At 44.7% G+C, this 26,685-nt stretch overlaps 5 protein-coding genes across 5 annotated transcripts; 4 read left to right on the top strand and 1 right to left on the bottom strand.

Moving 5' to 3' along the window:
* The first annotated feature begins 13,958 nt into the window (after positions 1–13,958).
* On the top strand, positions 13,959–17,248 carry LOC108097386 (synaptic vesicle glycoprotein 2B). Its single transcript, XM_017199637.2, is given in 9 exon segments — positions 13,959–14,421; positions 14,473–14,651; positions 15,055–15,117; positions 15,120–15,235; positions 15,300–15,526; positions 15,588–15,877; positions 15,952–16,111; positions 16,173–16,300; positions 16,355–17,248. Coding segments are annotated over 9 exon segments (1,659 nt in total). The 5' UTR covers positions 13,959–13,981; the 3' UTR covers positions 16,411–17,248.
* Positions 17,249–18,483: 1,235 nt separating this feature from the next.
* On the top strand, positions 18,484–19,357 carry LOC108097296 (3-oxoacyl-[acyl-carrier-protein] reductase FabG). Its single transcript, XM_017199510.1, has one exon. It carries the CDS (start codon positions 18,506–18,508, stop codon positions 19,259–19,261), a length of 756 nt encoding a protein of 251 aa, XP_017054999.1. The 5' UTR covers positions 18,484–18,505; the 3' UTR covers positions 19,262–19,357.
* A 1,195-nt stretch (positions 19,358–20,552) lies between these two features.
* Positions 20,553–23,677, top strand: LOC108097294 (RUN domain-containing protein 1). The gene is made up of 3 exons (XM_017199508.2): positions 20,553–22,053; positions 22,278–23,081; positions 23,485–23,677. The coding sequence occupies exons 1-3, from the start codon at positions 20,864–20,866 to the stop codon at positions 23,672–23,674; spliced, it is 2,184 nt and encodes a 727-aa protein (XP_017054997.1). The 5' UTR covers positions 20,553–20,863; the 3' UTR covers positions 23,675–23,677.
* Positions 23,678–23,824: 147 nt separating this feature from the next.
* LOC108097295 (crossover junction endonuclease MUS81) lies at positions 23,825–25,172 on the bottom strand. Its single transcript, XM_017199509.2, has one exon. The coding sequence runs from the start codon at positions 25,094–25,096 to the stop codon at positions 23,825–23,827; it is 1,272 nt and encodes a 423-aa protein (XP_017054998.1). The 5' UTR covers positions 25,097–25,172.
* An 87-nt stretch (positions 25,173–25,259) lies between these two features.
* On the top strand, positions 25,260–26,679 carry LOC108097261 (GPN-loop GTPase 1). Its single transcript, XM_017199451.1, has 3 exons — positions 25,260–25,929; positions 25,984–26,337; positions 26,395–26,679. Exons 1-3 carry the CDS (start codon positions 25,348–25,350, stop codon positions 26,599–26,601), a joined length of 1,143 nt encoding a protein of 380 aa, XP_017054940.1. The 5' UTR covers positions 25,260–25,347; the 3' UTR covers positions 26,602–26,679.
* Positions 26,680–26,685: the final 6 nt, after the last annotated feature.

Genomic DNA, 26,685 nt, shown 5'->3' with positions numbered 1-26,685 from the left:
CAGCTGTGAAAAGTTGCGTTAGCTTGCGACGATCTGGGTTCAGTTCGGTTGGGCTGTTTCGCATCCAGAGTCCCAGGACTCCGGGACCAGGGACTTTTGATAGCCCCCTCTGTTTGTCGCCAAACGAGTGAGTGTGAGTGTGAGTGTGAGTGTGAGTGTGTGTGCGGCGGGCCAATAAATATCGTGTTTAAGCCAACACCCAGCAACAAACAGCGGGGAGTACGGGAAGCCAAACACTGGAAAATCGAGGGGGGAGTCGAGGAGTCGAGGGAAAATCAAGGGCCTCCATTGTGTGGCAAACTGTGTGAAAGTGTGCAAAGGCGTTGGAGCATAAACAGTTTTTGGCATTGTCAGGCCAAGACACATGCTAATGCCTCACTGACTGAATGCCAAGGGTGCGGGTGATGGGTACACAAAAAAAAGTTTACCCAACATCAGCAAACAGTGTTCCTCCAATTTTGTGGCATCAATATAAGGAAATAGTTATACAGTTATGAATAACTAGGTTGGATAACCATTTTATAAAAATTTAATTCTAATGAAAATGACATTTATTGGGTTTTCTCAGTGCATAGGTTCGGATGTGGGTACTAGCATATGTGTAAGTGCCAGAGATGGGTATTTGCCTAACTGGCTGCGTGTGTGTTTGTTGTCAGCCACGCAGAAAAATGACTGATCACAATAGCGACACTTGGTCTTTATTGCAGAAGCCGCGACAAATTGGCTTAAGTAATATAAGAGCCCATCAATTGTCATACTATGAACAAGCGAAGCAAATAATGTAGCCACTTACCACTTACGTATTTCCTACCCAAATTATTCGTAGTCTTTACAACAAACATTAGGCAATCATAGGGGCATTAGTTGTTTGATGACAAAGTGCATTATAAATCAATAAATAATAATAGGAAAAGTTTAGAAGTTCACTTGCTTCCCAAGGATAACACTTCATTTTGCTGAAGGTATTAAACAGGCAAGACCAGCGGTGACAGCAAAATAAACAAAACTCACTTTCGAAAACCAAAAATTTAAATGCCTGCATAAATTTCGTGCAAACACGAGTGCCTGATTTTTGAAGCCCAACTATGTGTGAAAAAGTCAATAAACACCCAATAAAATCTAAAATAAATGCCAAATGAAAACCAGAAGAGAAGGAAGCTCGAATTTAAATGCCCACATTTAAGCTGCCAAAAATGTGTAACCACATTTTTAGCCTGTGCCCTCTGAACCTCTGGGCTGTTCGCATTTTCTGCGCTGAGTTTTAGTGGGCATTTTCTGGAAGTGTAGGCCCAGCAAATATGTGTAGGTCGGCTTGCCCAGTCAGCCGTAAACGTTATCTTATCCCCCAAACTGGGCCCTATTTTTCCCCCCGAAAACCCAGCGCCATTTACCTTTCCCTTGCTCACATTCAACGAAATGCAACTTGTGTGTACGTCTGCATACATATGAGCCTCATATCTATAGAGTTGCCTAACCGTACTATATCTTCCGGCTTTTATATCTCTCACCGAGATTCACGTTTTTAGGGTCTCGGCCTTTGGTCTTTATAGGCTCATTTTGTGACTAGACGTGATGTAAAAGCTGTACTGAAAGAGCACACACACGAGTTGTGTGTGAACCGATTTGTTATTATTATTGAAGACCACAAATCGTCTGAGTCGCCATGATTCTGATTCTGATAGGTCACGACAAGTCGGAAGGCGGAAGGCAAGGCGGAAAGTTATAAAAAAAACGACACTTTAATCTTAAAACAAAGACTGTATTCCGCTGGGAATAGAACCCAAGATATTTCTCATTCAAAAAAAAAACCGGAGTGCAATGGGTTAATTACGAAACGGCAACTAGTTGACGTGCAATAAATTCAACATTTCACTCTCTTTATTCATTTTTCAAAGCACTGGATGTTGTTATTATTTCAAAATATTGCACTGAACACCTCTATACCCCTGTTGCCGGACAGGAAAAATTCAGCTCGGTGGGAAATTCGCTTTGAGAACTCCTCTCATTTTCTCCTCGAAATAAAGGTGTGACGTGTCAGAGGCAGAGGGAAAAGGAAAAAGGGAAATTACCAGATGCACATGCAGACGACCACGTCTCCCATTTGTGAGACATCCGGCACTACATTATGGAGTTTCCTTTGTACTTCATTCCAATCAGGAAAAGTGAAATGTCCCCCGAGGAGACAGCAGGGTTAAAAATTTTGTTGTGCTGCAGCCGAATGCGAATGCAAAACTTTGTGGCAAGTTGCCATTTCAGCTTCCTGCGATGGCCCTTTATCAAAGGCCCTTTCACTCCACCCATGTTTGCTTAACCAAATTATAGTTTTTTTGGCAGGAAAGGAGGAACGTGTGGCCCCACCCCGCTTTGGTTTCCCCACCCTTTTATTCCCCATTTTTCCAGGCCGCAAGAGCCTTCTGCTTAATTAGTTGTAACCGAATTTGTATTCAATTTGCTGGCTCGCTCGGTGGTTGGGGCATTTCGGGGCTGCTCGTCCTGCTCCAGTTCTCAGTCCTCAGTCCTCAGTCCTCAGTCCTCGGTCCTCAGTTCCCATTTCCAGTTCCAGTTCCGCTTCCTGTTGGTTAAGCAACGAAGTACACCTCCATCGCATAACTTCGCTCGGGAGGCCATAAATTATGTTGCCTACGACTTGGCAATTAAGCCAAGAGAACGAAGAGCACTAGATGAAAATAAAACAAACAGGAAGCTAGCTTTGACGACCCAAAACTTGTACTATACCCTATGCCCAAAACTATACCCTTGCAGTTCGAACATAGGTCTATAAAAGGACTGGACTTATTACAAATCTATAATTAACTATTTTTTGATATTATTGGTCCGATCTTTACAAGATCTGCAATAAGGTGGACTTTATAGTCGTCCGATATTTAAGATATTTTTATCTCAATTTAAGAGTCCTTTGAAAACACCATATAATACAAATCAATGGCTTTATTATTTCTTTTTCGTTATTTTTTTCGAAATCTCTTTTAGGACATATATATATAACGTAGTCAAACAATAGGGTATATGTTCTACCTGCCCATATGTCTAGATCGACTCAGATAATGTCGCTGATCAAGAGTATACGTATTTTGTGGGGACTGGAGAAGTGTCTCCTTCACTTCGTTGCAAACTCCTGACTGAAACTATAATACCCTCTGCCACATCAGCCGAGCTAGTGGCGCGTGCCGAACCGGCAGAAATATAGTTTCGAGCCTCCGAAGTGGGATTTCTCCTCCGCTGAGCCCATTAAATTTACACCTAACAAACTTCATAACAAAGTCATAAAACCCACACACACAACCAGGACCATAAAAATGTTAAGGCCAAGAGCAAACAGGCCAAGAAGAGCAGTCGGCATTCAAAGGAAAGGTGTCTAGCGCTCGACATACCCTTTACCTCCACATGAAAAAAAATCTTTGCGCTAATTTAATCGGATTAGTTCGTTTAATATAATTTTAAAGGACCCAGTTTGAATCTTTCCGTCAGAAAATCTTTAACTTTGTTGGTTTGTTTAACAAAACTTTTAAACTGAAAGATACTTCTTATAAAAAATACCTATATGACCATGGGTATGAATAGATAGATTTTTTTTGTGAAAAAAAGATAAGATAATATTGGGGTTTCAGAGTGAAATTGTTGTTCTTCTGTTACTTTCTTTTTTTTGTGTGTAAAACCACAGGCGAAATTGAAAACGAAACTGCAAAAATTTACAAAAAGCAAAAGATGAGAGTTGGTAAAAGCAACAGTAGGAAAACGGAGGCGTTGTGTGGCCAGGAAAAAGGGGCGGGGCACTGGGGCACTTAAAGTGGCTCTTTAAGGAGCCTCTTTTTTCACTTCTCACCCAGGCGGCCCAGAAAATTGCTCACTTTTCGGGGTACGAGCTGAAAATATGCATATGAATATAAAACTATGCGGACAGGATGTGTGCTTACGGTTAAGGGTGTGTGTGTGTATGTGTGTGTGTGTGTGTGTGTGTGTGTTCAAAGTTTTGCCACCATCCTTGACCCCGCTCCCATTTCAGACCCTTCCTTTCAGACAGACAGTTTATGTTTGCATGTCACTGAGCCTGTAATGTATTCTAATTGAATGTTGAACTTGACCATCTCCACATATGCAACTAACTGAAACCGGAAAGGACCTCACACGTACACACCCATACAGCTGACAGCTGCACACAAGAAGCCTACACGGACAGCACACACAGAAAAACAGAGGAAGGAAGCCAACGAGGACAACAACTGAAGCTTGAAATACTGAAATACTCTCAGAAAGCGACCGAAATGGATGGAAATGGAGCCAGTGGTTCAGAGATTCAGCATTTCTGGTGTTTGTGTGCCTGACAGATCTGCACTTTAATTAAAGCCCAACAAATTATTAAAGGTAATTTATTAAATTTAATAATGAGATTCAATGAAAAGATCCAGCAAAATTTCTTTTTACGAAAATTTAAACTAAAAAATCCATGAACACAAGAGATAAGATCACTCTTTCCTTAGCGTATTGTTTAATCTATGAAGCATACTAAAGTATTTATAGGAACTCAGCTATATATTGCATTAGTTTAGAGCTGTAAGTGCTTTTTACAAATGCATACCACGATGCAATCATCGCGCCATCATCAAAAAATCGTCGGTATTCCCAATCCCCTGCTTTGCCTCTTCAGAAGTAGGGTACAAAAAATCGTCGCTACTGATGTCCCCATCAATACATTGCTTTTTAAACTGGAGCTCTGCATCGGTTGACTGCAGAAGTCTCTTCTTCTCAGCCCTTAAGTACTGATGATGTCCCCATACTGCGAGAAAGTCAACCGACAACTGTCTGCCAATCTTTTCAGAAGCTTCTGCATTTGATCGGGATGACGATGATTGGCCAAGGAAGTACTTTCGCTTTCATTTTTTCCAATTAGCTTTTCCATATAGGTAAAGTTAGTGGAGCGCACAGGAGTATTAGCGCAGCAACATTGGCGTTTCTCTCCTAGAACCTTTCCCACATTTTGGCAAAAGCTTCCGGTTCCTTCGGTTAGCAAATCGGCAGATTTCCCAAGGAAATGCGGTTGGCTGCCAGTTTGGGATCTTTGGTTATATAATAACCAACGGACGTTATTATGGTTATTGCGAAATTATTGCGGAATTTGTGCAAAACAAAAAGTGCGACCAAAAAGGGATTGCAATGAAATACCACACAGCCAGGGATGCTACTGAACTATGAGGGGAACAGTCACTCTCATAAATCAATAAAGTTTTTACTGATACTAAATATGTGGTATAATCGTATTAACAAACCATTTTGTTAGCTAGTGTTTATTGTACCAATTCTCTGGGTTTTACAGTTCAAAACGAACAATGCGCAAATCATTAGCATGAAAACAAAATTCGACTTCTGTTCGAAATGCCAATATGCACAATGTTTAACCAAATGGGATCCAGCGCTGCAATTTTATTAAAAATCATTGGCCACACCCTCCCGCTTCATGCTGATTGCATTTGTTTACGGCAAAAAAGCATAAAAGGCAACAATCAAACAAAGATACCCCACATCCGATAGAGATAGAATTTGCCAAGCAAAAATAAAAAAATTTATACGTACACACACGCCAAATGTAATTTCCATTTCAAATCAAATATTTTATGGCCCAAGCCAAATGGCAGCCGAAACATGTCGGCTTTAAAGCAAGCTAGGCCAAATTCAATTCTTCCCTATTGTTGGGAGGTAAAGTGGCGAGGTCCCTAAATCACTAAAATATACATATTGTTTGAATGTCCTTATCTATAGGTTGGTGTTTCGGGGTTGGCGGTGATTCCGCTGGGATCCTCAGAAAGGCAACAATTAAGGCATTTACTGAAAATAATATTTGCTAAATGTCCCAAACAGAATCGTCATAAATAAAACCACATTTCCAAGAGGAGTAAAAATAGAAGTTTGGGATACCCTGGGATGGGATTTAGAGAAGTTTCCTCTTTGAGCTTTTTTGAGTTCTAATATTTACTATTTTCTTACTGTCAATCAAATGTGGTTACCGAATATGTTGAATATCCAAATGTTTGAAATCTGACAACTTTATTTTGCTCAACACTTTAAAATTTGTTAAAACAATGCATATTCAATTAACTTAACCTCTTAGTGGAATTATAAGCAGTAATCGTTCGTCTTATATAATTTTAAGGAGGGTTAATCCCTTGGCAAAAACGATGGTCAATGTCTAAATCGATATCGAAAACTGAAAGAAATCTTTGCGAGAAACTGTGTAAAGTGCAAAAATGGATAACAGTAATGGGAAATATTCGAGACAGGTACTGTGAGTCCAATTGATGATGGTTGAATATGCAGTAAATATGTTGGCGGTTTTATTGGAATCGTACGAGTGAAAAGTTGCACATGTGTTACAGATAAAGATTAATAAAAAAAGTGACTGTAATTTCACAAACAAAATCGAGATGTAAGAAGAATTGTATTGATTCAAAACATTTATTGCGGCAAATGGATGCTAAAAATATTTTATTTGTTTAATTAAATCATAACAAGATTTTAACTCAATAAATGTTAGGGTTTTTCTTAAATGAAACTCAATATCCGTAATTCTTTTTGATAATTTAAGACGCTCAACTAAAATTTTACGTGCACAGATTTGTGATAGTGTACGCATACTTCTAATGGTTGTCTAATTGTTGTCTTTTACTTGTTTGTTTGCTGAAAGTTTTGTGCTTATGTTATTTGTTTTCATTTGGGGAAATGCTTTGAAAGATTTCCTTGCTTAACTTTTAACTAATGCAAACCCAAACCGTCAAGAGCATAATTTTCTTGAGTGCCCGATTTTAAAAATAAATATTTGCTCCAAAAATGGTAAAATGGTTTTTTCGCTGGACAACGAGTTTGTCTCTATCGTGTCGAAAATAATTTTTTGTTTATATTACACTTCGAAGCTTATTCACCACATTACATTTTTAGTGCCAACTCATGTATGTCTGTTTTTCTTTTTATATGTGTACGATGCGGCACAATGCGGAAAATGTGGCAAGAACATTTGCACAAAGCCCGCCGGCGACAGCAGCACCAAAAACCGAAACTAAAACTGCAGCAATTAACTGCCCGGGCAAGGCAATCGGCCAGCGGGCAGTAAGGGGTTAACACTGTGGCAGCTGTGGGTGTAGGGATTTGGGGATACAGGATGCAAAAACAAATCAGGCGAGGCTAAAACTTTGATGCACTTGTTTAAAACATTCAAAGAAGCGAAAAATCGTTTAAGTAAGCCGCACAACAAATACCACAGAACGCTTTCTAGGAAAGGCAGGGGAAGAATCCAAGGGGTCGGGGGTTAACAAAGGTTTAATGGGGGCGGTGGATTGAGTGTTTAGGAAAGGGTTGGGAAGGTTGGAGAAGGAGGTAGGTTGGTAGCGGGTTCTAAAGTTGTTTTTAAGCCTACGCAACACAGTGACCCACAAGCACACCTCTCCGCAGCAGATCGCAACCCCCAGGGAGGCAGTATGTTGTGGCAGCAGTGGGTTAAGCCGAACGGTCACTCCATAACCCATCACCCACCCACCGAGACGACGAAACCCTTTCCCACTTCCGTCCGACCCTCGTTGGGCGCCACGTTTTGGAAATGGGAAATGCAACAAAAACAAAACGCTAAACCACCAAACACCAAATGCTGTCGCTGTCAGACGCTCGCCGGAGGGCTAAGAAGGGGCGGCAATGGGTTAAGGGGTGTGTTAAGTGGGTGGGAGAACTGCAGAGCAGTCGGTAGCCGTTGGCTGGCAGCTGCTAAAGTTCACACGGACACTGCAAAAAAATACACACAAATAATCGTTTTATCTGCATAAGAATTATATATATATATTATATATACACCAGTAAGTGGAAAGAATCAATCGGGGGTCACTACAAATCGCCTGCAATTCAATCAACGACTTACTACCGTAGCCACCGGAGATATTTTAGTTTTAATCCCAACAAGTTCGACTGGTATCCCTTTTATCTTTTTCAGTGAACTTGTGAACAGAGAACCGGAGACCCAGTAGCCCCGAATCCCTCGCGCTGTTCATTTGCGCATCTAATGAAGCTCAGCTCTGCAAATGTGCGTGGGCGGTTAACGGCTGCGGGAAAGTCGGCGGCAGCGTCGTCAGCTGCCGCCATCAACAACGCATTTCGGTGGAAAAAGTTTTTCCGAGCAGAGGAGGAAGCGACGCCATAACATAACGTTTCATTAGAGATGAGCTGATAAACATGCAGGCCCAGGCGGTAACAAAGTCCAGCCGCCCACAAAAATTTTTAAAGCACAACGAATGAACCAATATTATCCCTTGAATTTCTATAAAGTTCGAAATGCAATGAACGTTGTAATAATTAGAACTTATGTTCATTAGGTGCATTGTGATTACCATAAAATCATCAAGATACAATAACAACCTGGTTTTTCGGCATTCAATTTTTGGATTGCAATTATTTGCTGTGTTAAATAATCTTTAGAGAGAGTATACGAATTGCATCCTTTCGTAAGCCGACACATTTGTCGCCTGTTTTACCACACATGTGAGCGTTGTTTTTCTGGCAGATGTTTCCGTTTTTATTTTGGCCATTGTTGTACTTACTTTTTCCTGTTGTTGGTCTGGACCAGCCTTTTGTTTTTCAGTGGTCCTAAAAAATTTCACAGTTTCTTGTTCAGCTGGCAGGGGGCGTGGCGTGGCAGGGGCAAAAGTGGGATGCTGCTGGAATGCCTCATGTGGTTGGAAGCACGACAACAACAGCGCTGAAATTCGAGTGGCCACCAAAAGTGGGGCGAGAGGAGGTGAGTGAGGAGCAAGTGTGGCAGAGGGAGACGGAGATAGTGGTATTTGGCCCGCCAATACAATAACAAATTAAAGGCACAAAGGACTTAACATGTGGCATGGCTTAACTCCTGCGGTAGACCCTCTCGTTTGCGCTCTTTCCTCTGCACTGCAAACAATTGTTGCATAGCATTAAATTTCAATTCGTATTTCCCTAACAGGGAAGATCTAAGACTAAGGGATTATCAAAACTAAATCAACATATGGGTTGCAAGCCTTAACTCCATAACCACTATGTTTTTTTTCGCAGGGTGTGCGTGCAAATCGCGCGGGAAGGCGAAAAGAAAACTAAAATTGCAAATGGGAGCGAAATGAAAATGGAAATGGAAATGATGGTGATGCAGGAGCAGAAGGAGCAGAAGGAACTAAGCCTTGAGCGAACATTACCGGCGATTACCCCGTTAGCGTTCACCGTTCACCGCTCACCGTTAGTGTGACGTTATTTGCCCCTCGAAACAAGCTTTTGCGGACGCGGATGCGGATGCGGATGCGAACATCCTCTTAAGCTCATCAAAGAACCAGAAACTGTAGTCGGAGAGCACCAGAACACAACAAAGTGGTGACAGACTAATTTCGGGGGAAAAAGACTCGGGGTTGGGCCCACAATTAAAAAAAAAGAAGTTTACAAAATACCAGCTTTAAGACAGTGTCACTAGATGAATTCCCTAGTTTAACGCACAGCACAGGAAAATCAATATCGCTGCAGATTCATTATGTATTCCTTGCCAACTTCTCGCAGTGGAGATGCCAATTAGAATGGAAACGCAGACAGCTTTGGGGAGCATTCGCAGGAGCGTGAAAAATCGTTGCCATTCGAATAAAATTTGATTATGCGACTTTAAAAAAGTTATCGCACAATCGAAGCGAACTGCCGTTTAAGTGATTAAGTGAGTAAGTTTCTAAACCATCCAATTACGCGCCAGTCAACTGGCCTGCTTGATTGCTTTACTGTTGATTGATTGATTGATTGACGCACCGACGTTGCGACAGGTGCGCTGAAGGATGGCTTTCAACCACTCTGCCCCACAACACCTCAAGAAACAGGCAACAGGTGACGGCAAAGTGGTAAAAGTTAAATGTAACACGCGATGGCACCTGCTATGCTTATAGTCCACGCATTAATTCGCTTACTCATTGGGAGCCTTAAATCCTTCCTCAAATCCGCCCTCCCGTTTTCCCCGTTGGCATTGTGTTTCGACTGGAGCACACACAGTACACAGGATCCCACTCAACCACACACCTGCTCCGGTGCAGGCTCCCAGGATTGTCGCTAACTGTTCGAGCGCGTTAAATGCAATAAATTGCATAAAACTTTGCACCTTCTGGGGGGATTCTAATTGGGGATGATGGCGTGAGGCGTTGTTATTCAATGTGGAATCCAGTTTGCGTTCGCGTTTGCCTTTGCAAGTATGGGTATGAATGGGGATTTATCACGTATGCAACCTGGTATCCTTGCTATCTTACAGAAAGTAACTATTTCAAAAAGCAATATTAAGTATACGTATACGTATATTAAGTATACGTATATATACCTCTGCAGTTGGAACTTAAATACTTTACTTACTTAGAACTTAAATACTTATACTTTATATTCACTGCGTTGCAATCTTCTGACTGAAATTATAATGCCCTCGAAAGGGTTTATAGAGGACGTCTTAAAATGCGAGCGCATTACGAGCTACTTGCAGCGAAACAATCGATTCTTTAAACTATTTTCATCTGGCAAAGCACGAACCACGGGAGCTAAGCTCATCTCTAATTTCCGCCCATTAACCCCGCAGAAGAACAGGAACAAGCTGGAAATGGGTGGAAGTGGGTGGAAAATGGGTGGAAATGGGTGGGTGGTGGTCATACATAAACTTAAAGCGCCAATGAGGGACATTACATTATTGAGTTGGCAATGGCCGTCGATGGTATGCGGTTCGGAGGATCCGGGAAGGTGCTGATGGAGATGGAAGTGCAGGTGGTGGACTCGTGGTGGTGGTGGCCTGGCGTCCTGGCGTCCTGACTCCTGCGGTGCGAGGCTTGGGCATTAGTTTGACATTTACTTGGGCACGTCGTTAGCAGCTGAGTGCCACATTCACCTACGCACGTGTGTGTGTTTGCGTCGCACTGCGAAACATCTACTGCAGTTCATTTCGCAGCACAGGTAATTATACTTATCAGTCCCATTGATACCTAAATTAAGTAAAATTGGTTAACCAAACCACTTTACTGATTTCCTTGCCACCCTTATCTGTTCTCATATTTTATAGCAAATAATTTCAAAAGCTCAACCTACTTAATTGTGCCGTCTTATCCCTCATCTTCCCATTGTGCCTGGCAGACAAATTATATTTATTCAGGGGGATTTCCTAGGCAAGATAATTTCTTTCGGTGTAACCAGGGAGCGTGTGTGCGCGAACGGCACTCTAATGCTCTTGCCATAGCTCGGCAATTCAAATAGTTGAAATTGTTTGAGCTTGATTTAGGCAGACACACCTCAACACACAAACGCACACACACACACACCTTGGACACAGCGTCAAGTTATTTGAAGCACTTTAGCAGTCAGCCCACCGCCCACCGCCCACCTCCTATCACATTCCACCCACCCAAAGCCACCCACTGAAAGCAGGCAGCCCTTACGCACTCGCTCATAATGTTTCCCCTGCCAGACCGAAAGCACAACAAATTAAGCCTTTTAACAAACACAAAGAAAAGTCCAATTTGTTGCGAAGTTGTGACGCTGTCCAAAATGCAAAGCCGTTAACTACAACACTCTACACAGGGAGAAATGTGAGTGAGACCGAATAAATGAATAAAGAAAATACCTTCTACATATATACCTTCTATTCGTATGCAAAGATTGCAACAGCAATTTCATTTCCTTGTTACTAGTCTCAGTTTTCGCTTTACTGTTGGTTTAACTTCCGTTAAAGCTAATTTTTAACAGTGTACCTCCCGCTCTGAACACACTTCGCACCCCACGGCAGTCGGAGGTGAAAAACTTTTGTCGCTCGCCCCGCCGGCTTCTGTTTGACTTAGATAATAGCGCAATGAAATTTGCGTACACCCCCAATAATTCCTCACGAATCTGTTTCGCCTTTTCGCATCCGCAGCTGATGAAATTAAACAAATTGTAGTGTGGAAAAATTTCAGTCTTGGCGAGCAGCTTTCGTCATGTCTTTTATGGCCACTGGGCATGGTCATGGCCCTCTGGGGAAAGTGCCCGGAACAGGCGGTGCGGTGCGGTTGGGGGAAAGGGGAAAGTCGAGGGGTTTGGATTGGCGGGGCAAAGCTTCTTTTGAATGAACGTCCTCCTTTAGCAGTTTAAATACTGCTTCTGCCTGACAAATTCTTCTTCATCTTAATTAAATACGGTAGAGCAGCATGAAAAAATCATTTCGTGCAAGTGCAAGACAATCCGGATTTCACAAAAGCCCTACAAGAATGTCTCTGGCAAAAGGGCTTTTGGCTTTTAAAATTTAATCAAAAGCAAATAGCACTGTTACAAATCATTTTTTAAAACATATTTAGGATGCTTTGAAAAGCATTTTATGCAAACGAAATGGTACTCAAAATTATTATAATTAAAAGCTATAAATGAAATTTTTGTGACTAATTGATATAATTTTGACTTTATATACAAACCAAAGAGAGTCATTAAAACAAGAACACATCAACTTAGGCAACAAATAGGGACAAATGCTTACGAAGCAAACTATGCTTTTCAAGAAACCTTCAACCGCTCAGATATTAGTCAACAGTACTTTATTCCTTAAAGTCGGCCTTAAGCTCCCGCTGGGGGCTTAGGCTTAGCCCCTACTAATTACTCGTTTTGCCAGATTCTTCCGCTCGAGGCCTGTATAATTTCTATAAAATCCTGATCTATGCCACACGAATCCCACGCGCCCCCACTGTGCCGGCCGAAATTCTGTGAAAATAAATCGCAGCACACGCCAAAAACCAAGCCAGACCAGAGCAACCCGACCAAACCAGACCAGACCACAGCACTAAGCTCCTACATGAGTAATCGTAATCCCAAAAAGTTCTGCAGGGAAACCAACTCATAACCCGTAATCATCGCAATTAGTTTAGCCCGATGACGACGACAATGGTTGCCAAGTCGGCAAATGAAAATGGGAATGGGAATGGAAATGGCGAGCCAGCGTAAATCACAGAGGTTCTGCCATGCCGTCATAGTTGCAAACCAGCCATCAAAACAGGTGCGAATTGAAAACCTGCGAATAGCGACTTTCAAATACCTCTAAACAAATGGATACAAAGTTTTCCAGAAGCTATTTTTGTATCAAAAGGTGTGCTTAGTTCTTAGTGTGATGATTGCTTACGAAACCACTAGGAGTTGTTCTTTCATTTTAAACGAAAGCGAAACTAAATGAAGGGAAGCATTTAGTGGTTCAACAAAATGGAAATATTTGGTGGTTCAACAAACTGAATATATTTAGAAGTTCAAGCAAACACTCCAACTTATTCAGGCATACAGACTTTCCAACAAATCAACACACCCAAAGGCGATTTCATTTAAGGGGAACGACAATCAGTAAACCGAATCACGGTAGGAACAAAGCCTCTCGTTCGCGTGGACAGTCGCAGGCGGAGTGATCACATATACGACGGGGGCCTGATGCTGTTGTTACTGTTGATGATGCGGGCGATAAGAAGCCCATAAACCGCTAAACAAACAGGGAGGCGTTTAATTGTTTTCATGCCTGCCCGAAAGCGGAGGGTCGATGGATGAAAGGCTAATTTCATGGGGTCAGCACTTACGAAGGGAGGCCTGAGACACTAATGAACTCCGCGCGAATATTTCGAGCTAACCATCAAGGCTGGAACTCAGTAGCTCCCCATGCACGTACCAATCGTAATACCTCAGCATGGCTTTTTTCCATTGACTCAAGGGCTGCAAGCAAGAGTGAACTGCTCTTTGATCGCTAATGGCTGCTGAACATACTGTAGGGTGGGGATTCCTGTGTAGGGTAGTCCCTAGTCGCTAGACAATCGAGATCTGCGTTGGCATCGTTGTTTTTCCCCAGTGATTGTCAAACATGAGATGATTTAAGGCCCCAGCGCCGTCCCAAAGATATAACGTATCCGCCCAACGCCTCAAGATCAGTAAGCAGGGGCAGTCCAAGCACTAAGCACTAAGCACGATGAGTGAATCCAGGGAGGCCGGTGAGCCCAAGTTGCCCAAGATCAAGGAGCAAGAGGAAGATCCTTCCCAGAAGGAGGCCGCCTCGGACTTTGAGACCGCCATCGATGCAGCTGGCTTCGGCATGTTCAACATCCTTCTGCTGTTCGCCGCCATTCCAGCGGCCATGGGCACCGTGTACGAAACCTCCACGATGTCCTACATCCTGCCCAGCGCCGAGTGTGACCTCAAGCTTAGCCTTCTGGACAAGGGTATCCTGAACGCCATCACCTATGCGGGCATGATCAGCTCGGCGGTGATGTGGGGCTACCTGGCCGACACGAAGGGCAGGAGGAATCTCCTCATCCTGGGCTACGCTGCGGATACGATATGCGTGTTAGGCGGTGCCTTCAGTCAAAACAGGATCCAGCTAATGATCTTCAAATACCTAGGGGGCTTCTGGTGAGTAGCTGTCTAATTGAAGATATCAATGACTGAACTTGGGGTTTGCAGCATGAGTGGTCCGTTTGCCGTGCTGATGACGTACCTGACGGAACTCCATGGACGGAAGCACCGTCAGCGCATCATGATGGTGGTGGGCATTATGTTCTCCATCGCGACGCTTACGTTGCCCGGACTGGCCATGTTGGTTTTACCCCAAACCTGGGACCTTCGATTCTGGACCTTGTCCCGTAAGTTCCGAGGGCGTGGTTTGAATCTAACTGTGATAAGGTCAGCGATAAGCGAAGATAGCTCCTAACTATAAACCAGATAGGCTACCAGAAAACAGCTGATGACAATGCAGGCCCCATCCCCCATTGTGCAATCAGTCAAACGTTACATGAACCCCACGCTTTTGCTGTTTTTTAAGCCATCTGTGTATATAGCTTTAATCATTCGGAACAGAAAATCAGTAACACAACAACCGATATGGATAAAGTATATGGGGTAGAGTAGTAGCATCAACTGTGTTTAAGATTAGGTTATAAACTTTATAACCAGATATCAAACAGGTGTTGTAGACACCAAAACAAATACTACAAATTACAGCTATTGGCTAAGAGGATCTTACTTAAAATCTCTTATCTATTTCAGTGACATCCTGGCAGGTTTTCGTGGCCATCACTGCACTGCCCAGTCTTTTGAGTTTTATGCTCTTCTTTTTTTCCCCGAAAGCCCGAAGTTTCTCATGTCCAAAGGACGGAATCAGGAGGCAATGGATGCTTTCAAGTTTATGTACTGTCTAAATTCGCGAAAACCCAAGGACTCTTTTCCAGTAAGTGAAAAGTTTACAAAATCGATTAAAGCAATTAAACTCTACTCAATTGACCCCCTAACAGATCAAACTGTTGGCCAATGAAGTTATTGTTCCGGTGAAAAAGCACAAGGAAGGAATTTCGGATTCCTCTGAAATAAAACTGCCCATCAGTAATGGTCAAACTCAGGACCCTGAGAGTCAGGGCTCCAAAAAGAGTTCGGGTTTCACTCAGCTCCGTCCACTGTTCACAAAGCCCTACTTGGGCCTATCTCTTTGGGTCTACCTCCTCAACTTTTGTGTGCTCTTGGGGTAAGACTTCCCACGCTACACAGATAAACATAAAACTAATAAACATATTTTATCGTTTTAGGCAGAACACTATGCGGTTGTGGCTGCCACAGCTTTTCGCATCGATCAACGAGTACGAACAGCTAGCGACCCGATCGGAATCGACGAGTATTTGCAGCATCCTGGAGTACAGTGTAAACCGGACCCAAATTCAGCTGGAAGCTGCCACTAGGAACGATCCCCAAGTGGAGTGCCATGTCAACATAACTGCGTCCACATACACCAACAATCTAATTGTGGCTGCAGCTGGTTTGGTTGCATACATGCTGGCTGGATTCCTAGTGAATTTAGTTGGCGTCAAACGAATCATGAGTAAGTTCTTGAGAACTATGTCGGTATTTAGGCTGTATATGCTTCAATAATGTGATTTATACTTCTTATTTTAGTCATGGGACTGTTTGCCGCCGGATGCTGTTCCATTGGAATGTACTGGTCCAATTCAGCGCTATCGACAGTGGCCCTTGCATCGCTTTTCGTGACCATGGGCAGCATATCGGCCACCTCGGTGATCAGTGCCTCGGTCAACCTGTTTCCCACCTCACTAAGGTGACTTTTGTGCCTTTCCGGCTTGGGTTTTCAAAGACATAATAATTTATTTATTACCTAGGACGATGATCGTCTCGCTGGAAATGATGTTTGGCCGGCTGGGCTCACTGTTGGGCAACATTTTCTTTCCGGCTTTGATGGGATTGGGTTGTGTGCCACCGTTTCTCATGATTAGTGCGTTCATGCTGGGTAAGTGGCTCGAAATTCGTCTGAACGGCGGACTAATCCTTCCTCTTTTTACAGCTGGCTGCCTGATGTCTGCTTTTCTGCCACTAAAGAACAAGGCTGCTTTGAAGTGAGCGCTAATGCCGCCGTCATCACAAGTTTCTTACCCAGTTTCCATTCCACTGCTGTACATAGTATTTAACTTAATTCTTAGTTTAGTTCACCGTGCCTACACTTTTACTCTCTTGCAGGAGTTACAATATTCAGGGAAAAATCTCATCTTCGGTGCAGTCCGATTACATAAAACACATAAAGTGTCCCTTGTGAACCTCTAATTATTTATTATTTAAATCATATTCGGCTTTGCCTTTGGTCGACCTGAATATTAATCGCGATTTCAGTCATTTCAATCTGCAAGGGTATTAAAAATGTGCGGCCAGTCAAAGTCTTCCCTGTTTCCAAGTTATCTCCATTTTTTTTTTTTCCTTTTTTTTTCGTTTGTTTGTATTGTCCTTTTCCCTTGGTTTAATTAACAGTTAATTTATTTTAGATTGGAAGTTTCTAGGATTAAGCAATTTGTATGCAATTTCGTTTTGCTTGTCAATTACACGAACTCCTCTCCATCAATTTCCATAAACCGCCGGCACTTATCAATGCATCCTTGGGTTGAAAAGAGGACTCCGGTTCTCTGATGTCCTGCCACTGACTTGACGTTAAAAGTGAGTGCACAAGAAGTCAAGCAGCAGGAAATGCAGACGGGGATCGGAGAAATTGGCAGCTCTGGCTTATCACGTTTGCCAGTATAACATTGCGACATTCCAGCCAGGATAAATTGAGTCCAATAGAAGGACTCGAGTGTGGCTGGAGTAACCTTTATTCATTGACGAAGAAAATGGAGACCAATGGCTCATTCATTCGCACACAAGCACTTGGCCTTTGTTTTCGGCAGGGTTATTAATTAAATCCATCAAACCCCTCAAAGCTTCTTTACTTAAATTGAAAATCAATCTTTTGCATCTTAAATTCGAGAACTTGAGTATCTCCGTTGAGCACTTAAATGCAATATAAACCTTATGGCAAACGATAGGATTTAAGAAAAATAACACATTTATGTGTCTTTGGACTTGCATTGCTTTGCGATTTAATTAATTAATCCACTCAGTCATAGATTTTGAGTAATTGCCGAACCAGAGAGAATCGCTTAACAAGAAAAACGATTAGTGCCAGAAATACCATCAAGAGCCCATGCCTTTTTAGGCGATGAAGTATATAAAAACAGTAAAGCTTCTTCAACCGACACGCAGTCCTAAGTTAACATGTCTTTAAGTCGAAATAAATAAAGTGAGCAAAGCAACTGCTTTATATCTGGTCATCTCAAACGGCCATTTATCTGCAGGGAACTGGGGGTTTGGGGTACGGAACCTCCACTGTACCATAATCGCCCCCAATGTCCTCCAGCTGGAGGAGACCCCGTCAGCCTTATCTTTGCTAGAAAGCGTTGATATACGAGTGCGCACTCAAGCCAAATGGAAATGCTAATTATCTAACAACGGAGCCGCTCAACTTGAAATCTGAATCTGAATGCGGCGGGGGCGTTTTGGAGGCCCGTCTTCTAGCAGCCGATATGCCATGATTTCACAAATGCCTGAAATCAGACAAGACCCACGGAAAGTTTTAATTAAAAACTTTTGGCTGTGACTTTTAAAAGCCAAGGCGAGGCGGCTGCTAATGCGATGCTAGAGCATCGATAAAGTCCCTCGGAGACCTGAGGTGAACCTCCACAGGTTGTTTTTCCTGAGAGCAACGAACGATTTGCGTCACGCTTACACTCTAAAAAATGACTGAGATTTATGGATTATGGAGATTTATCGTCAAAAATCAAAACCAAACCTTGAATGCAGTTTAAAACACAAACTATAGCAAAAGAGACTTAAAAAGTTTTACATCCCACCACAAATTGATTTACAATTATAACTACCTTCGTTTGCAAATAAATTTTTCCATGAAAATGGAAAACAAATAGTAAAGAAAACCTTGCAAAATGTATACTGCCCTTGGCAATCAACCTATTATTATATGTATTTGAAAAAAAATATAGACCAAAAACTATTGCCAAATACGAAATAATATTCACACTTCTTTTTTGAAGTGCAGATGTAATCTTATCGGAGGCGAGAGCGCACGTCCATAAATTCCGGCCCGCGCGAATTCCGGCTCCAGTGGTTCAAGATGAGTCTAAGCAACAAGGTGGTGATCGTGACAGGAGCTAGCAGCGGAATCGGTGCGGCAATCGCCCAGGTTCTGGCTCGTGAGGGTGCCACCTTGGCGCTGGTGGGTCGCAATGTGGCCAACCTGGAGGCCACGAAGAAGAACCTGAAGGGCGCACAGGCGGAGATTGTGGTGGCCGACGTGACCAAGGACGCGGACGCGATTGTACAACAAACGTTGGCCAAGTTTGGCCGCATCGATGTGCTGGTTAACAACGCCGGCATTCTCGGCAAGGGCGGCCTCATCGACTTGGACATCGCCGAGTTCGACTCGGTGCTGAATACCAATCTGCGCGGTGTTATCCTGCTGACCAAGGCGGTGCTGCCGCATCTCCTGAAAACAAAGGGAGCCGTCGTCAATGTGAGCAGCTGTGCCGGAATTCGGCCGTTTGCCGGTGCCCTAAGCTATGGCGTTTCCAAGGCGGCCCTCGACCAGTTCACCAAGATCGTGGCCCTCGAGATGGCGCCGCAGGGCGTGCGCGTCAACTCGGTGAATCCCGGCTTTGTGGTCACCAACATCCATCGCAGTATTGGCATCGTTGACGAGGAATACAACGGAGTGCTTCAGCGGGCCATCAACTCGCATCCCATGGGCCGCGTGGGCGATGTCACCGAAGTCGCCGAGGCCGTGGCCTTTTTGGCCAGCTCCAAGGCCAGTTTCACCACCGGCGCCCTGCTTCCCATCGACGGTGGCAAGCACAATCTGACGCCTCGTTAAGCGTGCCCTCCGTAATTACGTTTCCTCCATTATTTCCCTCACTTCTTTTTTTTTTTGTTGTAATAAATAAGTTGTAACCACACTGAACAAACTGAACAAAAGATGTGTATTACAAGTGGGGGCAGAAATTTTGCAGGTTAAAAAGTCTGAGTGGGTGAGTTCCCAGTTTAGAGCCAGCCAATTCACCTTAAAACTATAAGTAAGCGTTCAACCTATATATAGTATGCTTGTTTTATTTGAAATTGTGAAAAGCGTTACTGACCTTTCTATGAAAGGTGACCGCAACATTTCTCAGTAACTATGCTTAGTATCAAAAGCAACCTTTATTATTTATTTCTAGTATCAAAAGCTACCTTTATTATTTCTGTTTGGAAAAAGTAACCAATTTTGATTGTTTCCCTAATTGATGTTATATTTTGTTGAGTGCCTGAGTGGGTTTGTTTGCGGGGGTGACCCCAATGACCGCCATGGTTGCTGTGTCAGACACTTGACAGACTTATCGGACCTATCATCAGTCGGCTGTTGATAAGATACGGTGTCAGCAACAGAAGAACCAGACCGCAGAGCTGTTTGTTGCGGTTTAATCAACACCGCCTTCTTATCAAGAAGCACTCGAAGATAACTGGGGATTTCACTACGTATCCGAAGGCATGCAGGGGGTAAGCGCGTGTTCCCCACTGCGGTCAACGTTTTTGTACGTTGGTAATGTAGGTCATAATTGTCATTCACTCAACAGCCCGCGCCCCTTAGAAGAACGTAAGATACGGGACATTGGGACAACTTTGGGACGAGCTTTAAGGGGATTGGTGAAAAGTTCTTAAGCTCGGCAAGAAGATATTAAGCAAAAAAGACTTTTCCAGCAGCTTCTAAAAAATATTTAGTAAATATACCAGAATTAAGTTTTTAAGAATAAACATCGTAGGATATTTTCAACTTTATATAAGTGATTTTCCTGTTGTTTTCAATTCAATACCTTAACATAACTTTAAATTTAAAACCTTTTACCCAAAATTTTAACAAAATTTGTAGTCTTTAAAAAATTCTTTTAAGTGGACATATTTAAGGTAAATCAGAGAACGTCAAGATACGGATATTTCAGAACCTTTAAAACTTTAAAGCCCAGTTAGAAATCTTCTTCTTAAAAAGAAAGCACCAATAGCTTTGAAACGGAGCAAAAACTTAAAAAACTGAAACCTTTTACCTTTGTTAAAAAGCTGCTTTTGGGGTTGAAGGTATGCAAGTTCGAAGCTTTTTCAGCAATCAAGGATAGCAACCCAACCAGCTGCTCTAGAAAAACAGCTTAAAGCTACACTTTCCACCCCCAAACTGCCGGAAAATCCAAATGGAAATGCCTCAAATAGTCGAGAATCGGGAGAAACTAGCAGTGCGTCAGAAGCCGTAGTCGCGCGCTCATCGTTTCAGCCACACACCCCCAAGGAACCCAAAATTCTCAAAAGCTAAAAAGGAAGAGCAGAAAAGAGCAAGGGAGCTGGGCCAGCTGGCACAGAAAGCGGAACAAGCAACCGATTGATTTTTCTCGAGCAAGGGAAACACGGAAAGTCCGAGAAAAACAAGAGGTCAGGTTTCCACTAGCATTTCCATATGGAAATGAAAATGGCGGAGGCGCAGGAAGCCCAGGGGCCGAAGGACTCCTCCCTTACCGCCGAAGGACAGCTGCCAGCTGGATCTGTTTCCATCGAGGACGAGGAGGAAGAGGAAGTGGAGGCCGAACAAGAACAGCAGGAACTTCTGAGCGAGCGATGGTCGCCGCTAGGAGCCAACTACGATGATGCGAATAGCGCCAGTTCTGGCGTGGACTGCGAACTGGAACCGGGACCGAACAAGGTAGAAATGCGACGGGGCAGCACTGGCAGTGAACTGGCACGCTTGCGAAGTATCGAGGAGGAGCAGGAGTTGCTCACCAGTTCCCTGCTGGCGCTGACTTCCCACTTCGCCCACGTCCAGCTGAGAGTTCGCCAAATTGTCGAGGCGCCAGCCGAGGAGCGAGATCAACTGCTCCGCGACCTCGAGGATTTTGCCTTTCAAGGCATACCGGAGGCAGTGCAGCCCAAGGAGTCCCATCCGGAAAGCGACGCCACTGAGAGTGAAAACGAAGCTGTGCCTGCGAACGACAGCCAGCTCATCGAGCAACTGAAGTCCCAGCTCACAGAACTAGAACAAATTGCCTACGAGGCTGGGGAGCCCGGGATTCTGCCGCAGCATGTTATGCTTGAAAAGCAAAAGTTCATCCTGGACGAGCTGCGATCCAAGCTCAATCTCCAGGTGGAACAGCATGAGCTGCCGGCCCTCAGCACGGAGCAGTTGCGCCACCAGGTGGACAACGCCATCGGTGAGTTCGTGGGCCCGCTGAAAATGAAGGAGCAACTTGTGGCGCAACTCAAGACGCAGATCACCGACCTGGAGCGCTTCATTGCCTTTCTGCAGTGCGACGCGGTCGAGGGATCTGTTGGAGATCGCCTAAAGCTTCTGTCCGGAGCGTACAATAGCTACGCGGCCAAGCAGACAGCCCGAAGCTCACAGGCAGGGTCAATTGCTCCGGTTTCGGGGGTGCCCAACACTCCGGCCACAACAGCAGCTCCTCCTCAGTCCTTTGGATTGGGTTCGCACTCCAATTCAACCGGGGAAAGCCTGCACAGCAAGGCGCACGGATTGCTGGACAAAGCCTCGATCCTTATGCAAATGTTTGCCAGCACCCATATGACGAAACCACGCAGCCACGACGATTTCCAGCAAAACTCGCTGAAGAAGACGCACAAGGGCAACCACTGGGGGTAAGATCAACATACGAAATATTTCCTTTCTGTTTATACTAGAAGATTATTCACTGCTAGAAGCTGTTAGATATTTTTCAAACGGGCTTAGATTCAAAATCAGAGAGGTTTTCTTCGTAAAAATAAAAACCAAATCATTATACGTAGACTAGAATATCCCAACAATCTATCCCAACAAATTATAGAGAAAGAACCAACCTGACTGAATATTACACCCGTTTCAGCGACTTGCGGGCCCAGCTTGAGGTGGACATCCAAGAGGTGAGCGCCCTGGCCGCCACTTTGAGCTGTGATCGCGAGAAGTTGGCCAATATTAAGCGGGCTTTGCGTCAGCAGCAACAACGAGCTGTGCCCACTTCCACTTCTTCCTCTACCGCTGGTCATCCGGTTATTAATTCTCAAAATGGCGCTCTGACCACTTTGCCTCCACGCTGCCGGCGGGCGGTGCCAACTGGCCATGAACTGGCGCCATACGCGGCCGGTGGAGCCATATCCTCCGATTCCGACGAGGACATCAGCTACTCCAACTTCGAGTGGGAGAAGGAAGGGAAGAGCCGACGGGTGGCACACATGCGCGGTGACTCCATAGCAACAATTGGCAGAGAACTGGCCACAGTGGTGCGAAAGAACTTTGCTCGCACTCTGCAGCAGCTTATCCAACATGGACTACGCATCCCAGCCGAGTCGGCTGCTTCCAGTTTGATAGTTCCATTTATGAGGTGTCTACATCCTTCGCCTCCGATGGGTTCACCGACAGCTGGCGCAGACTCGCAGTATCTCGGCTTAGGCAGATCCATGCACGCCTGGGAATTGGTACTAGCCTATTATAGGTTGAAACACGGTGAGGAGTACAACAACACGCCTGCCCGCAAGTTGTCGCAGAGTTTTCAGTTGGACATCGTGGACGCCCAGGCGGTGACCGCCAAACAGAGTTTGCTCAGCACTGTGGGTATGATTTTGGCCATGCACCGACCGTACAAAAGGAGCAACAATGCCCACTTCAAGGCCTTCGTCTGCGCCGGACTCAAGTGAGTAGTATTTCGGCAAAGCTAAATTATGGGAAATCATAGGAAAGTTAGTAAAATACATGTTTATCGGAATTTAAAGATTGCTTAACTACCCTTAAACTATGCAACTGTTTTATTCATTCATTCATCACTCATTCAATTCAGTAGATTTCTGATTTTTCGTAATAATGCATAGAAATATTAAGACAAAGACAACTGCAAGAGCTCCACAAAATATGCCCTTCAAATAAATAGTTAAATTATCTTGAAGTCTACTTTTTCCATTTAAAGCATTACAAGGTACCAGACAAAGTTTTAAGCAGAAACCGAATATTTTTGTAAAGAACAGACATTTTCCACTTCAGTAAAAATTAAATTATAATCTTACTTCTCCCATTTGAACCGATTTTTTTCTTTAAAACAGCTCCCATTTGCTGGTGGAGTGGCTGAACCTGATTCTTAGCTGCAATGAGCTGGTGCACACGTACTACTCGGCAGACAGCTATGTGGCCCGAACGGGATTCCGGGACTCGCTCCGCTCCATTGACGCTCTGTCTCGATTCGACTTTGACCTGCCGGTGGACCTTGCCATCCGGCACTTCCGCAACATCTAGGCGTCTGACTTGTAAATTTTTTGGCTTAGACTAGATCACATTATTCAATGTCCAAAGTGGACTTTAGTCCAAATCGTATTCTCTCTCTCACTTATTGTATAAACTCGTGTATATAACTTTAGATATGTCCCATTAAATCAATTGCTAATCCTAACGAAACTGTGTGGTGTAGAACTCGTGCAGGCACTGGCTAATTTTTTCACCCAGCGGACGTCCCAGAGGACCACATGGGATGCCGGAGAGGAGAAGTCTGGCCTGTTTTGGCTCTGTACACTCTTCGTAGGCATCTAGCAGGCAGCGTGGTGTTGGGTATCGCTCCACGATGGCCATGGCTCGCTCGAGGGAGAGAGAATGCAGTTGCAGCAACTGTTGCACAAAGACCTCTCTCACTGTAAGCTGGGCGTTTTTAGCAGAATCCTCGTAGAGGGCTCGGAACTTGAGTAATCCCAACTGGGAATCCAAAAGTAGGCAAGACGATTTGTCTGTGCGATCTACGCTATACAGCCTTTTGCTGGCGAAGATCTGGCCCAGGGAGCGACCCATCCCAGCCAAATAACTCATGGATCGGTAGTGGTTCTCCGTGCGCACAACCTGGATACCAGTTTGAACCCTAGCGTTTGCCAGAGCCTGCTGCAAGGAGTCCAGGGGCAGACCCAGTTGCTCATTGTCTCCGTAATCCTCCACCAGGTAGACGATGTTTCTCAGGCCGCTCTGCTGCAGCCTGTGCTTCTGTTCGTGGAAGCGACCGTCGCGAATACTTGATGCCAGATCATCCATTCGCTTGCGCTCTATAATGTGGGGCAAGACGAGCTCGTTGCCCTTTTGATCCTGAGCTATCCAGAGAAAATCGCCAATGGTGAGACGACGCACTTCGTGACGAACGCCCAGCGACTCCAGGTAGTTTCTCGTTTGGTCTAGCACCCTCTTGTTTTTGCCACTCGTCTCCTGGGTGTCGACTAAAAGCAGTAACTTGAATTCACCTGGATTCATCTCCACCTGGCGCTCCCGCTCCTCAAGGGCCGCCAATTCCAACTGCTCCTTTTTTGTGGGCTTTTTGGGCTTGACCTTTTTATTCTGGACAACCAGTTGCTTCTCTTGTACCTGGCGGACGACCTCCTGCACTTGCTGCTCGTAGTGTTCTTGGACTTTGTCCTCCCGGGGCACCAACTGCAGGCCTCGATGCTGACGCAGCTCTTCGTCGATCAACTGGCAGAGTGAACCTCCAAATCCCCGCAAAATCGAGCAATCGCGCCCACTCGCCAAGGGAAGCGGATAGCTTTTCAGAGACTCTAGCGCCTGGCGGAGTTTGAACTGCGACTTCTGCTGACGCCTCTCCGCTTCTCGCAGCCAGCGTTCAAGCCAGCGGGTAAACAAGGCATTCGGCTCACGCAGGCGCACTTCCAAACGGGTTTCCATCTGCATTTAAACACTATTATTTAGCAATTTAGCAACAATGAAAATTCAAGTCCAACTAAAACTTTCGCGCGTCTTTTTTGTTTTATTTTGGTCTGGCAATGTCGGCTCTATTGATGGCAATTTCTTAACTATCGTCTGGTAATAATCGGAGGCTGGAGAGTTATCGATTGTTACCGCTAGCAGGCGCACGTTTGTTTTGCACCTTGATTCTATTTTGTTTTGTTTTGGCGTTGAAGCAAGATAAACCCTTGTCTACAATGTCTGCCGGAGTTGAGGATATTAAGCTGGAGTCGTTGTCCCTCGATGAGGGCATCCGCGAGTCGCCGGTCTGCATAATTGTGCTGGGAATGGCCGGCAGCGGCAAGACCACGTTTACCCGCAGTCTCATCCAGCATGCCCAGGACAAATTTAATCCTTACGTGGTCAACCTGGATCCGGCGTGCCGGGAGGTTCCGTATGCAGCCCATGTGGACATCCGGGACACGGTCAACTACCGCGAGGTGATGAAGCAGTATCAGCTGGGCCCAAACGGCGGCATTGTAACCGCCCTGAACATGTTCACCACCAAAATGGCCCAATTCGCTGAGCTAGTGCGTCGCGCCGGCCAGCGGGGACACAAATGGTGTGTGATCGACACTCCCGGACAGATTGAGGTGTTCACTTGGTCTGCATCCGGTAATATAATTACCGAAGGACTGGCCACCATGTTCCCTACCATCGTCATCTACGTGATGGACGTCGTGCGTAGCGCCTGTCCCACCACGTTCATGTCCAACATGCTCTACGCCTGCTCCATTCTGTACAAGACCCGGTTGCCCTTCCTGGTGGCGCTGAATAAGGTAGAGTTTCCCTCAGTATCCGTGGCCCGTAGGTAATCCTTTCATCCAATTCAGATCGACCTGCAAGACTGCAGCTTTGTGCTGGACTGGATGACGGATTTCGAGACCTTCCAGGAGGCTCTAGAACAGGAACAGAGCTTCGTGAGCAATCTCACTCGCACAATGTCGCTTACTCTGGACACTTTCTACGAAAACCTTAACACTTGTGGCGTTTCGGCTAAGACGGGCGTTGGTTTTTCCCAGCTGCTCGGAAAGATTCTCGATTGTGAGACTGAGTACCTGCGGGACTACAAACCGGTGTACGAAAAGATGCGCCAGGAGCGACTAGCGGAGCAGGCAGCAGGTCACAAACCAACTGAGAATGTAGAGGAGGCAGGCGTTGCTGTTCCCCTGGGATTGGGTCTTCAGGTGGGAAAACTATTTAAGCTGTTTGCAAACATACTCAATGGCTTTTAACTGTTTAAGGACCCACCCTCAAACTCTGCAAACAGCGTATTCCTAATGGCACCTGGTCTTGTGCCCCAAACCGCCGAGAATGAGCAAGAAGAGGATATAGAGGAGGACCCCAAGGGCACCATGGAGGACCAAAACTTCCAAAGCTTCGTACAGAATCACCTGAACATACAGCAAAGTAAGCGAGATAAACTGCAGCCGGGACAGTCGCAGCCCTAAAGTGATATGGAATAAGTTTTAGTTATAAGCGGTAAAGATCTGTTTTCGTTAATATAGATTCATATTCTAAGAAATGTATAATCG

Source organism: Drosophila ficusphila, unplaced genomic scaffold (assembly GCF_018152265.1).
Source record: "Drosophila ficusphila isolate 14025-0441.05 unplaced genomic scaffold, ASM1815226v1 contig_198, whole genome shotgun sequence".
Taxonomy (NCBI): Eukaryota; Metazoa; Arthropoda; class Insecta; order Diptera; family Drosophilidae; genus Drosophila; species Drosophila ficusphila.
Note: the sequence above shows the minus strand (reverse complement) of the source record. Positions and strands in the feature narration are given on the sequence as shown.